The sequence below is a fragment of the Dendrobates tinctorius genome, unplaced genomic scaffold (genome assembly GCF_039654945.1).
Source record: "Dendrobates tinctorius isolate UK_male_01 unplaced genomic scaffold, ASM3965494v1 ptg000151l, whole genome shotgun sequence".
Taxonomy (NCBI): domain Eukaryota; kingdom Metazoa; phylum Chordata; class Amphibia; order Anura; family Dendrobatidae; genus Dendrobates; species Dendrobates tinctorius.
Window position 1 is genome coordinate 24,293,022 of NW_027361818.1, and position 15,961 is coordinate 24,308,982.

A 15,961-nucleotide genomic window follows, 5' to 3' on the forward strand; every position below is an offset into this window, starting at 1 on the left:
CCAGGAGATGTCTCCACTCTAAGAAGGTCAACTTCATTGCAAGCAACTCCCTGTCACCGATGGAATAGTTTCTCTCCGCCGGCGAAAAGGTCTTGGAGAAAAAGAAGCAGGGTTGCTTCCCACCTTGAGCGTCCTTCTGGAAGATGACCGCTCCAGCACCGACGGAAGAGGCATCCACTTCCAAGATAAAGGGTTTGTCCACATCGGGATGATGTAGAATGGGAGCACTGGCAAAATGAGTTTTGATGAAGGAGAAGGCCTTGGAGACCTGTTCCGACCACACCTTGGATTGGCTCCCTTTTTGATGAGGGCGACCAAGGGAGCCATCAAGGTGGAGAAGTACCCACTGTACTATTCTGTGAGCTCCGACCCCTTCATAAAGTCCATAAAATTTAGTACTGAATAAAAAAGACCATATGTCTGGAATAAAATGGAAGACTCAGTGGAGCAGAGGCAGTAAAATAAGTTAAAAAACTGTTTACTTTGTGACAGATCTTCTTTAAGCACCTAAAACAAATTAAAGGAATTTCAGTATAGTTTCCTGTGCAGCTTTCTTAATATCTTTGTTTCTAAAACTGTATATAATAGGATTTGCCAAGGGTGTAAAAACAGTATACAGCATTGATAGGATTTTATTCACATCTGATGTTTGTTCACTTTTTGGAAGAATATAAACGCCAAAAATTGTTAAGTAAAATATGGAGACCACAGTGAGGTGGGAGCTACAAGTGGAGAAGGCTTTTTGTCTGCTGATATTAGATGATATTAATAAGACTGCACGGACAATTTTAGCATAAGAAATAAGAATTATTAGGTTAGGAATAAATAGAAATGGAATACTTAGTAAATACATTTGAAATTTCATAGCAAAAGTATCAGAACAGGCAATGTACTGCAAGGGAACCAGATCACAGAACAGATGATCAATAATGTTTGGTCTACAGAACTTTAGTCGAGATATTATCATAATGTAAATTAATGAAGTGGAAAAGCTAAGGAACCAGATGATGACTACCAATATTAGGCAAAATGCACTTGTCATGACAGAGGGGTAATGCAGAGGGTTACAGATGGCCACATATCTGTCATAGGACATCACTGTGAGAAGGAGACATTCGGATCCTTCTGCTAAGCAAAAGAAATAAGTCTGAGTCATGCAGCCAAAAAAAGAAACTTTCCCTCCATTACTTAGCTGAATATAAAGTAAGTTAGGGACAATGTCTGTGGGTAACAAGATGTCACTGATGGACAGTTGTGAGATGAAGAAGTACATTGGAGTTTGGAGGTTCCTGCTGGTGGACACCAGGGTGATGATCAGGAGATTCCCACATATTGTCCCACAAAAAACCATGAAAAGCAAAGAGAAAAGGAAAATTCTCAAGTTCTGGCTGACTTGAAATCCCAACAGGAAAAAATCATTGACGAGAGTGACATTGTTCTCCTGTATTCAAAGCAAAACAAAATAAAAAATGAACATCTCTATTAACAGTTGTTTTTTTTCTTATTTACTTCTATTACAATGGCTAATTTAGCATCTCAGAGATTTTTTTTAGGTTGGGAGGAAAAGTAAAATAAAACAATAATTCCTTCTAAAATTGTAATACTGTGTCATAATCTCTTGGTGAATCATAAAATGCTGTTGTGGTTTCTTTTCAAATAATTTTATTGGTTTTCAGTAATTAAACAGGGTAAGGGAAGGAAGATGGGAATGGGAAGTAAAGAACCTTGTACAGGTACGGAAAAAAAATAAAACTAGAGAACCCACAAATAGGCATAGAATAACATATAGCAAATAACAACATAAAAGGAAAAGAAAATCGCCAATCCTTATTATGGGGTAACATTCTTGGAAGGAGATACAACATCCCGTTACTACAACGGCCATGTTTAGGCCTCAAAATATAATACCTCTTAATAGGTCTATTTGATATGGAATTTGTTGTTCCAAGTCTTCCATTTTTTTGTATATTTGTGGATGTGATTGTTGTTAATCGCAAATCTGAGTTCTAAATCACTATGTTGGCCTATTTTATCAAGTACATCCGAAAACTTAGGAACCTCGACTTTCTTCCACCATTGTGCTAACATGGTCTTAGTCACTAGGAGGATGTGGATGATAATATGTCTTACCGAATCATCAAATTGTTCCATGTCTAATGAAAGAAGTGCTCTTTCAGGCGTAATTGTGAAGTCCTTAGCAATGAGGTTAATGTGCTGTGTGACATGGAACCAGAGGTTTTTGATCTTTGAAGAACCCCAAAATATATGGTAGAGGTTCCCTTGATGTCAACAGCCTCTCTAGCACAAGGAAGATAATTCTGTGTTAAAATGTGATAACCTTGTCGGGGTATAGTACCACCTATTTAACAGTTTAAAATAACCCTCGTGAAGACCCATTGATATGTTGGAATTGTAAGTGAATTTGATGGCATCGTTCCAATTCTCGAGATGGATATCAGCTCCTAAATCGGACTCCCATCTCTTCATGTATATGTTTTTGTGGCTCGTTAGGTCCTTGACGACAGATCTATACAAATTACGCAGACTCCAGAGGTTTTTATTTTTAAGGTTGCACAACATTGAAGTTAGCATTTCATAATTTAAAGTCTTCCCTTTTATGATTTTCAAAATTCTGTCTTTCAACATGGTGTAAAAGACCAGCTCAGATGATGGTAGATTATATTTAGCCTTGATCTCACTGAATTTCAAGAACTCCACTCCACTAAAAACATCCCCCCCTTTTTGATTCCAGATTTCCCCCATACCTCCGGCATCGGGAGATCATCCATCAGTGCAAATGAAGGTAGGGGTAGTTTTAAGATTTGCTCTGCTTTTTTGATATTTTTAGTCGGCTTAATGAGATCCCTCCAGGCTGAGATTATCGACCGAAATATAGGATGCGATGAGTTCGCACTGGGCTTTTGCAGAAGGAAGTAAAAGAAAAGCTTTCACGTGGAACCTCTATCACTAGCATCTCTCTCCAAGCCATACCAAGCCTGATGCGTCATGTTTTCCGTAAACCAGTGCCAGCTCTGTTTAATAAGTGAGGCCTGATAATAAGCGTATATGTTGGGCAGTCCTGCGCCCCCATGTTTTTTATTTTTATAAAGTAAGTCTGCAGATATTCTTGCTTTCTTACCTTTCCAAATAAATAGTCGGATGAGCTCTTGAATTTTATCAATGGATTGGCGTGGAAAGCTAACTGGCAAAGTCCTAAATATGTATAACATTTTGGGAAGGATAAAGGCTTTGACTGCCAGTATCTTCCCAAAAATGGAAGTCTCTAACTGAGCCAAAAAGGATAGATTGCCTGTAATAGTCTTTATAATGCTGTCTACATTGGCCCTAACTGTGGCTTGGATTGATCCAGCTATTCTAATCCCTAGATAGACAATCTCTTTCTCCTCCCAAATGAACTGAGTTTGAGTCTTTAGTTCGTTAATTTCGGATTGTTTCATGTTTAGAGTTATAAATTTGGATTTGTGTGGGTTTATCTTAAAATAAGATGCTCTAGAGAATTTTTCTAGTTCATCTGAAAGGGCTTTAATGGAATTTGCGGGATCAAGAAGTGTGAGGAAGAGATCATCTGCGAATAACCAGATTTTAAAATTTTGTGATGGCATTTCAAAGCCTTTAATATCATTGTTTAATCTAATTTTTTCAGCTAGGGGCTCTATGGCAGGCACAAATAGGAGGGGAGACAGGGGGCACCCCTGTCTTGTGCCATTAGTAATGTCGAACGAGTCAGAAAGGAAGTTGTTTGCATAGATCCTGGCACTAGGACCCGAGTATAGGGCAAAGACTGTTGATAGAAACTTCTCATCAAAGCCAAATCTAGCGAGAGTTGTTTTTAAATATAGCCAGTTTAGTCTATCGAACGCATTCTCGGCGTCCAGTGCCAGAAAAGCTGTTTTGGTTCTCGATTTGTTAGCTAAATTTATCAGGTTCAACACCCTTCTAGTCCCATCTGAGGCCTGGCGGCCCTCTGTGAACCCTATTTGATCATCCACCAGCAGACGTGGAGGATGTTTTTTAGTCGGTTTGCAATCATCTTTGAGTAGATATTAATATTGCTGTTTATGAGCGAGATTGGCCTATAGTTCTGTATCCTCTCGGGGTCTCCCCTCTCCTTTGGAATCATGACAATTGTTGCCTCTAACATCTCCTTTGGGAAGGAACCCCGAGAGGATGCCAGACCAAAGACGGAAGCCAACTGTGGAGCCAGAATTTTTGAAAAGGATTTATAGTATTCCCCAGAGAAGCCATCCGGCCCTGGTGATTTTTGGGACTGCAGTTTCTTGATAACGTCAACTATTTCACTCTCTGTAAAAGGGCTATTGGCATAATTCAAGTCCAGCTCATCAACTCTTGGTAAATCGATACTGTGTAGAAAAGAATCCTCAAAATTCGAGTTAACCACCAGTGTTTGGGGGTCATCTTTCAGGTTATAAAGATTTTTAAAGAAATCTGCAAACAAGTTGACAATGTCCCTAGGGTGAATTTTGGGATCACCCGAGGGAGATACAATCTTAATTATCCTTTTTATGATTCTTTCTCTTTTTAATTTCCTCATCATAAACCTGGTAGGCTTGTTGAGAGATGTATACGATTTATAACTAGATGCTTTGATGGCTGCATCGTATTCCTGGTAGATTTCAGATCTCAGACTCTGTCTGAGTCTCAAAATCTCAGCCTGGATGGTATGGGAAGGAACTTTCAAGTTGGTTTGTTTTTTTTCTAGATCATTAATTTGGGCCTGTAGGTTTGTAATATTTTCCCTATTTCTCTTCTTATGTTTAGAGAGGATCTGCATAAGGCATCCCCTCAGGACCGCCTTATGGGCATTCCTGACCGTGAACTGATCTACTTCACCAGATACATTTTCCTTGAAGTAGTTTAAGAGAACATTTTCTATCTCTTGCTTGTACTCTGGTATATAATACAACGCTGGTTTAAGTCTCCGGGGGAATGGCTTGTCAGAGGGAGGACCCACGAGGAACTCAGCGAGAATCGGGGTATGATCCGAGATGGTCTTTTGCATGAACCGTATATCTTTAATTTTGGTTAAAGCAAATATATTAGTAAGTAGTAGATCGATTCTGGATGCTGTCTTATGTACATCTGAAAAGTGAGAATACTCACGAGACGAAGTGTTCAAGCAATGAAAAGCATCATAAAGCTTATTTTGAATTAACCAGTTTTTCAAAGCTGTAACCTTGTGGCGAACTAAAGAGGATGAATCAATGCTGCTATCTGGGACAATATTAAAATCGCCTAGTAAGATCAGATCACCTGTTTTGACTTTGTCTATTTTTTTGATTAGCTTGTTCAAGAAACAAATGTGTCCCTTGTTAGGTGCGTATACATTCATTATTGTGCATGGCCTTTCATGGAGTAAGCATATGAGTATATGAAACCTGCCCAACGAGTCTGGTATCTCTTTGATGAGCTGAAAAGGAACGGTGCCACCTACCAGTGTAATGACCCCAGCCTTTTTCTTTGTGGACAGTGACTTGTACATGTGTGGAAAGTTCTAGAGCTGGAAGATTGGGTGTTGATCGGAGGCCAGTTTAACCTCCTGGAGACATACCAATTCGGCCCAAGTTCGGTTGATCTCCTTCCATACCGCATACCTCTTGTTCAGACTGTTGAGCCCCCTAACATTGCATGATAAGATTTTCATCGTTAGAGTGCAATATCAAAACAGAAAAATGGAAACAAGCAAAACAGTGAAATACAGGAAAAAAAATTAGGAACTTGAGCGTTCTCCTGGAGGACTCCAAACCGGTTGGTGTCTCACCTTAGTATGGGGGAAAAGTGAGAAAAAATTAAGTGGCAAGTTCCCACAGTGACATCAATAAACCGTAAATACGGGTCATAAGTAGTGTTGAGCTTTCCGATACGGCAAGTATCGGGTATCGGCCGATATTAGCTGTATCGGAATTCCGATACTGACTTCCGATACTTTTTTCATATCGGATACCAGAATCGGAAGTTCCCATAATGCTATCAGCCTGCTCGCTTTGATTCAGCCAATGGGAATGCTCAGAAGTGTGGGCACATCCTGTTAGGCATGTAGGCATGTTAACTATTGGCATGGCTGTGATTGGCTGCTGAAATGATGTCATGATGCACTATAAAAGCCACTGCCGCCGCCATTTCTGGTCACTCTGCTGTGAATTCAGTTAGGGACAGGCTGCTGTTGAAGACTGTGAGGGACAGTTAGAAATAGCAATTCTCAAAACAATATTGTGCTTTACCCAGGCTACATAAACCACCACTGTAGCTTGCTTTTCCCTAGCAGCAGTGTTCACAGCTGTCTGCAAGGGCTGTGTGAGTGCAGCTCACGCTGTGGAGTGTGTCCTGCAGCCACGTCTGGTTGTAGGCCGCCCAGCGTGCCTCACTGCTGCCTCAAACATATTTTTCTTTTTGAGCTGCTTATTTTTAAAAAATTCTATCTAGTGTGCTTCCATCCGTATCCATATACGTTGGTTGCAAACACAAGTAGGAGACAGCGGAGCCTTTCTGCAGCCTTTCAGTGCTAGTGCCCACTTAGCTGCACTGTTCACGGCTGTCTGAGAGGTCTCTGACTGTGTGTGAGTGCAGCTCACGCTGAGTAGTGTGTCCTGCAGCTACGTCTGGTTGTAGGCTGCTCAGCGTGCGTCACTGCCTCACACATATTTTTCTTTAATTGCAGCTCATTTTTTCTTCTCCTAGTAGTGTGCATCCATCCATATCCATCTACATTGTTTGGTTGAAAACACTATATAGGAGTAGATAGAGGAGCCTATTTTCTGGCTTGTGCCCTTCAGCTGCAGGCAGATTAGTATTACCCAATTTTTTTGGAGCCTCATCTTTTGCATTGTAGGTTACCTGCCTGCATTATAATAGCTCCAGAAAGTTGGTGATACTCTGACTTTCAAATCTTTGGTCACATACTTTTAGTTTTTTTCCCCCCCAAAAAAACAACAAAGTTCACCAAACACTACATTTGAAAGTTGTGTAGGCCACATTAGCTTCCATTAAAGTGTAGTCGACACACACTTCATAAAATTAGTGTTTCTTATACCTGTAACCAGCTGTTCAGGAATAAGCACACTAAGGCCCCCCTTTGTACTTTTCTGCCTATCTTTCTCAGTCTAGCAAGATGAAGAAGGCAGGGAGTAAGGCACGTGGCCGTGGCCGTGGAGTTCCAGCAGGGAGAGGATGTGGGGATTCTGCAGGGAGAGGACGTGGGGATTCTGCAGGGAGAGGACGTGGGGATTCTGTGCCTGCTGTTGGCACCAGTGAGTCAGCATCCCCCAGTTTTAGCAGGCAACAGTCCTTTATGCGCAGCTTTGTAGGACCTCACCATACCCCACTGCTGCGGGAGGAACAAATTGAAGCCGTTGTCGGATGGATGGCAGCTAATGCATCGACTTCAATTACTTCCACATCCTCTCAGGGCCAGAGCACCGAAGAGCAACCATCTGTCTCTTCACCACCTGCCAAAGTGCCCAGGCAATCAGAGAGCCCTGGACAGGAGCCATCACAGTCTCTACTTCTGTTCTCGGAATCTGTTGGTTTGGAAAGAGGGGGCCAGCCAAGCAGCATTCCAGAATGTGAAGAAGAGGGAGTATGCAGTGATGCGCAACTTCTTTGCCCCTCTGAATCTGAAGAGGCGGGTGGGCCAGTGCCTATGGTCAGCACACCTCAGTATGCATCAGATGATGGCGAGACTCAGTTACCACTTTCTGGTGCATATGGTGCTGGCGAGACAACCCTGGAGAAGCAGGTATTTGAAGAGGGGAGTGTAGATGATGAGGTCCTTGACCCATCATGGCGTGAGGAACAGGAAGGTGGTGGGAGCAGCTCTGAGGAAGAGATTCCCCGAACGGCCAAAACCGGAGGGAGAGGGAGGGGGCAGACTTGGTTGCCTGTAGCCTCCACTTCGGCACCCGTTAGGAGCATTCCACTTTCAAAAGGCAAAAAGGCCGCTCCCAAGAGTTGCAGTGCGTGGTCCTTTTTTGACACAGTTGCAGATTACATTTGCTTTGTCAAATGCAAGCTGTGTCATCAGAGAGTCAAAAGAGGGAAAAATGTCAGCAACCTCAATACCACTAATATGTGGAAACATGTGCGGACCAAGCACGAGCTGGAGTTACACAGACACACTGAAGACGTAGGCCAATGTACAGCACCACCTACCACCTCTTCAGCCCGTGTTGGGGCCTCTTCCTCCAGCTCACACACAGCTGGTTCGGCTTCCTCACAGGATCACCAGGCACTGTTGTCCGGAGACCCTGTGACATTCCACCCACAGCACCACGTTCCAAGTCATCCTCACACTCCCAGGCCACTCGGCAGCCATCAGTAGCACAGGCATGGGAGAAAAGGCGGCCATACTCGGCAAACCATCCTCGAGCACAGGCTCTGAATGCTGGCATTGCCAAATTACTGGCCCTTGAAATGCTGTCATTCAGGCTGGTGGAGACTGACACCTTCCGGGACTTCATGGCATTGGCAGTCCCACAATACACTGTGCCCAGCCGCTTTTATTTCAGCAGGCGAGCCATCCCTGCCCTGCAGAAACATGTGGAGGCAAACATAAAACATGCGCTGCATCAGGCACGAACATGTCGCAATGTGCGCCGGTCACACTTCAGCACCACTGAGTGGGCCTCTATGAAGGACATCTGCTTCGTTTTGCGTGCCTTCGATGATTCCACGCGGATGGCGAGTGCAGATACACTAGTCAGCATGACTGTCCCCCTTATCTGCATGCTTCAAAAAACACTGCAAGCACTAAGGGATGAGGTTTTGGAAGAGGTGGAGGATGAGGAGTCCCAAATGCCATCTGGACAGTCTGCGCTACGTGCTTCCTCACAAAGGCCTAGGCAGGGGACACTTTGTGAGGAGGATGAGGAGGAGTCAATGGAGGAGGAAGACATCTCTCCACAGGAGGGAGGTACACAAAGCTCTAGTCAGTATGTACAGCGAGGGTGGGGTGATGCAGAGCAGGCAGAGATCACACCTCAAGCAGGGGACAGCGGTTCTTTGGCAGTTGGGAGTCTGCAGCACATGGTTGACTTCATGCTGCAGTGCCTGAGAAACGACCGCCGCATCGCCCACATTCTCTACACGGCTGAATATTGGGTGTACACCCTCCTAGATCCTCGCTGCCGGGACAACTTGCAAACCCTCATACCAACGTTGAACCGGGAGCGTAAACTGCGGGAGTACCAAGACACACTGGTGCAGGCCGTCATGTTTTCCATTCCACCCGACAGCAGTGGTGCTAGTGCTTTACAAAGCACCTCTGTGCGTCGACCCAGTGGAGGAAACTCGTCACAAAGAGGGAGCAGAGGCAATGCCTCAGCACAGGGCAAGACCACTATTGCCCAAATGTGGCAAAGTTTTGTGTGTCCGCCACAATTGTCTACACCATCACTGACGGCTCCAGCTGGTTTTATAGAGGTTGTAGACTACTACTGATTGTCACCGTGCTCCACTATGGCCTCCGGCTACACTGTCTCTAGTATTTCCCCTGGCCAACAACCACGCCAGTTACAGCTGTGAAGTGGCGCCTGCACAATCCACACTTGTTCCTGAGTTACTGTGGCTCATTCCCGTCAGTTGATCCCCTGATGTGTGTCCGGCAAGATCTCCTGCTCTGTCCACATTCACATTACTAGTAGTGTGAATGAGGACTGAGCAGGAGAGCTTGCCAGACACACATCAGGGGATCAACAGACGGGACTGAGCCACAGTTACACAGGAACAAGTGTGGATTGTGCAGACGCCACTTCACAGCTGTAACTGGCGGGGTTGTTGGCCAGGGGAAATACTAGAGACAGTGGAGCCGGAGGCCATAGTGGAGCACGGTGACAATCAGTAGTAGTCTACAACCTCTATAAAACCAGCTGCAAGTTGTCCTCCGCCTGCTGCATGCTTCATCCTGGGCTACAACACAGCCAGTTGTAGCTTGGAAGTGCCGTCCGCACAGATATAAACACTCGCTCCTGTGTTAGTGGGGTTCAGTAACGCCAGCTGTTCCCCTGCTGTGTGGACGGCAAAGTCTCCAGCTGCCTCAAAACTCACACTACCACGCTTTTTCTCCTTGCTCCAAGTAGGCCTCAGCCTGCTCGGAGCATTGATCCTGGGCTACAACACAGCCAGTTGTAGCCTGGAAGTGCCGTCCGCACAGATAGAAACACTCGCTCCTGTGTTAGTGGGGTTCAGTAACGCCAGTTGTTCCCCTGCTGTGTGGATGGCAAAGTCTCCAGCTGCCTCAAAACTCACACTACAACGCTTTTTCTCCTTGCTCCAAGTAGGCCTCAGCCTGCTCGGAGCATTGATCCTGGGCTACAACACAGCCAGTTGTAGCCTGGAAGTGCCGTCCGCACAGATAGAAACACTCGCTCCTGTGTTAGTGGGGTTCAGTAATGCCAGCTGTTCCCCTGCTGTGTGGATGGCAAAGTCTCCAGCTGCCTCAAAACTCACACTACAACGCTTTTTCTCCTTGCTCCAAGTAGGCCTCAGCCTGCTCGGAGCATTGATCCTGGACTACAACACAGCCAGTTGTAGCGTGGAAGTGCCGTCCGCACAGATAGAAACACTTGCTCCTGTGTTAGTGGGGTTCAGTAACGCCAGCTGTTCCCCTGCTGTGTGGACGGCAAAGTCTCCAGCTGCCTCCAAACTCACACTACAACGCTTTTTCTCCTTGCTCCAAGTAGGCCTCAGCCTGCTTGGAGCATTGATCCTGGGCTACAACACAGCCAGTTGTAGCCTGGAAGTGCCGTCCGCACAGATAGAAACACTCGCTCCTGTGTTAGTGGGGTTCATTAACGCCAGCTGTTCCCCTGCTGTTCCCCTGCTGTGTGGACGGCAAAGTCTCAAGCTGCCTCCAAACTCACACTACGCTTTTTCTCCTCGCTCCAAGTAGGCCTCAGTCTGCTCGGAGCATTGATCCTGGGCTTCAACACAGCCAGTTGTAGCTTGGAAGTGCCGTCCGCACAGATAGAAACACTCGCTCCTGTGTCTGTGGGGTTCAGTAACGCCAGCTGTTCCTCTGCTGTGCTGATGGCAAAGTCTCCTGCTGCCTCCAACATCACACTACTACTGACTCTTAACCGTGGTCCACTTAGGCCTCTGGCTGTACTGTCTCTAGTATTACCCCTGGCCTCCAACCCCGCCAGTCGCTGCTCTGATGTGCCGTCTGCACAATCCACACTTGTTCCTGTGTTACTGGGGCTCAGTCACGTCAGTTGATCCCCTGTGGTGTGTCCGGCAATGTCTCCTGCTCTGTCCCCATTCCCATTAATATTTGTGGGAATGTGGACAGAGCAGGACACCTTTCCGGACACACATCAGGGGATCAACTGACGTGACTGAGCCCCAGTAACTCAGGAACAAGTGTGGATTGTGCAGACAACTCTGCAGAGCAGCAACTGCCGTGGTTGGAGACCAGGGGAAATACTAGAGACAGTAGAGCCAGAGGCCAAAGTGGATCACGGTTACAATCAGTAGTTGTGTACAACCAATATAAAACTCACTCCAAGTTGGCCTCAGCCTGCTGCCTGATTGACCCCTGGGCTTCAACATCGCATGTTGCTGCTCAGAAGTGTGTTTGCCACGGGTACTCCCTCCTGCCCAGCCGGGTTCCAGCAACGTCAGCTGTTTCTCGCAGAGCCTTTGGCCTAGGTGCCTCCTTCATGGTATCCGTGTTCCAGCACCGTCAGCTGGTCCACAGTTGTGCCATTGGCTCTTGTTCCTTTTGCTGCCTCTCCGGGTTCCAGCACCTTCAGCTGGTTCTCGGCAGTATCTTTGGCATGGGTACTCCCTCCTGCCCAGCCTGGTTACAGCACGCCTGCTGTTTCCGGGTAGTGTCGACGTCACTTTGCCACTGATACGTTGTCCTGTCGTGTTGCGGTCGGGTTAGCCGAGTCTATGGTGCCTGCAGTTTCAGTGCTTCCTATGTGGGCTGCGGGTTCTGGTAACAAAGGCTGGTTCTATAGTGCCAATAGGACAAGCACTCACTGTAGGACTGTAGGTTTCGGTAACTGCGGCCGGCTCGCGGCCTTGCAACTTTGTTTTTCATGGGTACCTTCTGCTACCCATCCGGGTTCCAGCACCATCAGCTGGTTCTCGGCAGTGCCTTTGGCCTAGGTGCCTCCTTCTTGGTATCCAAGTTCCAGCAATGTCTGCTGGTCCTTGGTAGTGCTTTGTAGCACAGGTACCTCCTGCTTAGTAACCGTGTTCCAGCAACATCAGCTGGTCCACGGTTGTGCCATTGGCTCTTGTTCCTTTTGCTGCCCCTCCGGGTTCCAGCACCATCAGCTGGTTCTCGGCAGTGTCTTTGGCACGGGTACTCCCTCCTGCCCAGCCTGGTTACAGCAAGCCTGCTGTTTCCGGGTAGTGTCGACGTCACTTTGCCACTGATACGTTGTCCTGTCATGTTGCGGTCGGGTTAGCCGAATCTATGGTGCCTGCAGTTTCAGTGCTTCCTATGTGGGCTGCGGGTTCTGGTAACAAAGGCTGGTTCCATAGTGCCAATAGGACAAGCACTCCCTGTAGGACTGTGGGTTTCGGTAACTGCGGCCGGCTCGCGGCCTTGCAACTTTGTTTTTCATGGGTACCTTCTGCTACCCATCCGAGTTCCAGCACCGTCAGCTGGTTCTCGGCAGTGCCTTTGGCCTAGGTGCCTCCTTCTTGGTATCCGAGTTCCAGCAACGTCTGCTGGTCCTTGGTAGTGCTTTGTAGCACAGGTACCTCCTGCTTAGTAACCGTGTTCCAGTAACATCAGCTGCTCCACGGTTGTGCCATTGGCTCTTGTTCCTTTTGCTGCCCCTCCGGGTTCCAGCACCGTCAGCTGGTTCTCGGCAGTGTCTTTGGCACGGGTACTCCCTCCTTCCCAGCCGGGTTCCAGCAACGTCAGCTTTTTCTCGGCAGAGCCTTTGGCCTAGGTGCCTCCTTCATGGTATCCGAGTTCCAGTAACGTCTGCTGGTCCTTGGTAGTGCTTTGTAGCACAGGTACCTCCTGCTTAGTAACCGTGTTCCAGTAACGTCAGCTGCTCCACGGTTGTGCCATTGGCTCTTGTTCCTTTTGCTGCCCCTCCGGGTTCCAGCACCGTCAGCTGGTTCTCGGCAGTGTCTTTGGCACGGGTACTCCCTCCTTCCCAGCCGGGTTCCAGCAACGTCAGCTTTTTCTCGGCAGAGCCTTTGGCCTAGGTGCCTCCTTCATGGTATCCGAGTTCCAGCAACGTCTGCTGGTCCTTGGTAGTGCTTTGTAGCACAGGTACCTCCTGCTTAGTAACCGTGTTCCAGCAACGTCAGCTGGTCCACGGTTGTGCCATTGGCTCTTGTTCCTTTTGCTGCCCCTCCGGGTTCCAGCACCGTCAGCTGGCTCTCGGCAGTGTCTTTGGCATGAGTACTCCCTCCTGCCCAGCCTGGTAACAGCATGCCTGCTGTTTCCTGGTAGTGTCGACGTCACTTTGCCACTGATACGTTGTCCTGTCGTGTTGCGGTCGGGTTAGCTGAGTCTATGGTGCCTGCAGTTTCGGTGCTTCCTATGTGGGCTGCGGGTTCTGGTAATAAAGGCTGGTTCCGTAGTGCCAATAGGACAAGCACCCCCTGCAGGACTGTGGGTTTCGGTAACTGCGGCCGGCTCACGGCCTTGCAACTTTGTTTTTTTCCTGGGTACCTTCTGCTACTCATCCGGGTTCCAGCACCATCAGGTTTTTCTCGGCAGAGCCTTTGGCCTAGGTGCCTCCTTCTTTGTATTCGAGTTCCAGCAACGTCAGCTGGTCCTTGGTAGTGCTTTTTAGCTCAGGTACCTCCTGCTTAGAAACCGTGTTCTAGCACCGTCAGCTGGTCCACGGTTGTCCCATTGGCTCTTGTTCCTTCTGCTGCCCCATCGGGTTCCAGCACCGTCAGCTGGTCCTCGCTAGTGTCATTTGCTCTTGCAGCTTCTGCTACCCATACGGGTTCCAGCACCGTCAGCTGGTTCTCGGCAGTGCCTTTGGCCTAGGTGCCTCCTTCTTGGTATCCGAGTTCCAGCAACGTCTGCTAGTCCTTGGTAGTGCTTTGGAGCACTGGTACCTCCTGCTTAGTAACCATGTTCCAGCAACGTCAGCTGGTCCACGGTTGTGCCATTGGCTCTTGTTCATTCTGCTGCCCCTCCGGGTTCCAGTACCGTCAGCTGGTTCTCGGCAGTTCCTCAGCCTTCTAGTACCTTCTGCTACTTTTCCAAGTTCAAGCTTGTGGAAATGGTTTTTGATTCTCACTCTGGATCTCCCTGACAATGACCCTGAAGACGACGACCCTGAAGACCACACAGAAGAATACCTAAAAGAAGACCCTGAAGAAGATGATGAAGAGGACAAAGAACAGGAAGACAACCACCAAGATGCAGAACAACAAGAGACAGAAGACCAAGAAGCATAAAAACCAAAAGCAGAAGAACATGAAGCATAAGACTAACAATCAGAGCAAATTATATTATCTAATTTATAAGCAGAAGAAGACTAAGCAGTGTATGGGGGTGAGTCCGTTCCTCCTCGTGGTGCCCCTGGAAAAGGCCTGCTGCTGCAGGCCAAACTGTAGATTCAAAACACATGACACATGCACAAAAACTGAACGGGTCAATAAGACCCTGTTCACACCACCCAAGAACTAAGACAGAAACAGAACACAGTATGACAAACGTGCATAAATACTCTGTTGTAAAATATACGTAACTGTAAGTAGCAAGTGCTAGTAAAAGATGTTAACAAAACCAGGGTATTTTGTTGATACGTTTTCAACGTATCAACAATCCTGTTGTAAATCTTTTGTGACAGGCTGAACGGAAGGTGTAATCTTCAAACTTTTATAGATAACAACTACAGGAATGCCTGACACAAATAAGAATATGATGAAGAAGAATAGGAAGAAGAAGAATAGGAAGAAGAAGAAGAATAGGAAGAAGAAGAATAGGAAGAAGAAGAAGAATAGAAAGAAGAAGAATAGGAAGAAGAAGAATAGGAAGAAGAAGAAGAATAGGAAGAAGAAGAAGAAGAAGAAGATACTGCTGCTGCTGAAGATGATGAAGGAGAAAGTGAGGGAGAAGTAAAAAAGAAGGTGAAGAGCATGGAAATAGTGAAACATACATATCTGACAAAAAATTAAAGACTTTAACATAGTCAATATCTTTGTAACTACGAACGTCTGCTATTACATTTGATTGGGCTAAAGCTCTATGGCTTTAATGTCTCCTACACCTCCCACAATACATTCTACATTATTATTAGTTGTTTTTCTCCATGTAGAATTAACCAACAGGGAAAGAAAGGTTTTTTTTTTAATTCCGATATTTCTGTTCCATTGACTTGAATGGGACTTCCGGGATCGGAATCGGCAATACCCGATACTTTTTTAGATTGGCCGATCCATTCCGATACGATATTTTTCAGTATCGGGTGGTATCGCTCATCACTAGTCATAAGATATTCATATTCATGAAAAGGAAATTAATAGTATACACCATGTAAATTCGAACTTAAGATAAAAATCAGTCCTAATCCCTATTGCTAAATGTTGGGTCATCCATCAGAAATTTAAGGAACTTCTGACCCTCATGTGGAGTGTAGATGGGGTAGTTTTTGTCATTATACCAGACTAATAGCTTGGTAGGGAAACCCCATCTATGTGACACTCTGAGCTCTCTAAGTTTAGAGGTCAAATCTCTGAAGGAGCTTCTTGCGTCCATTGTCTCTTTGGAGAAGTCTTGGAAAATCTTTAAATCTTTATATGGCTCTGGAGGTGAACCTCTCTCTCTCAGAGATTTTAGAACCTTCTCCTTTGTTTCAAAAAAATGGACTCTGAGGATAGTGTCCCTGGGCTTTTCCTGTGGGACCCCTTTTGGACGTGGGAGGTGGTGTATACGATCAATATTTACTTCTAATTCTGTCAATTTTGGCGATAATTTTTTGAATAAATTTTT

At 46.3% G+C, this 15,961-nt stretch overlaps 1 protein-coding gene across 1 annotated transcript in view; it reads right to left on the reverse strand.

Annotated features, from left to right (window-relative positions):
* Positions 1-517: 517 nt before the first annotated feature.
* LOC141050085 (olfactory receptor 1496-like) overlaps positions 518-15,961 on the reverse strand; it is a 61,386-nt gene continuing 45,942 nt past the window's right edge. Inside the window, exon 2 of the mRNA XM_073546914.1 lies at positions 518-1,441. Within this exon, the coding sequence (XP_073403015.1) occupies positions 518-1,441 (924 nt within the window). The remainder of the gene's footprint in view (positions 1,442-15,961) is intronic.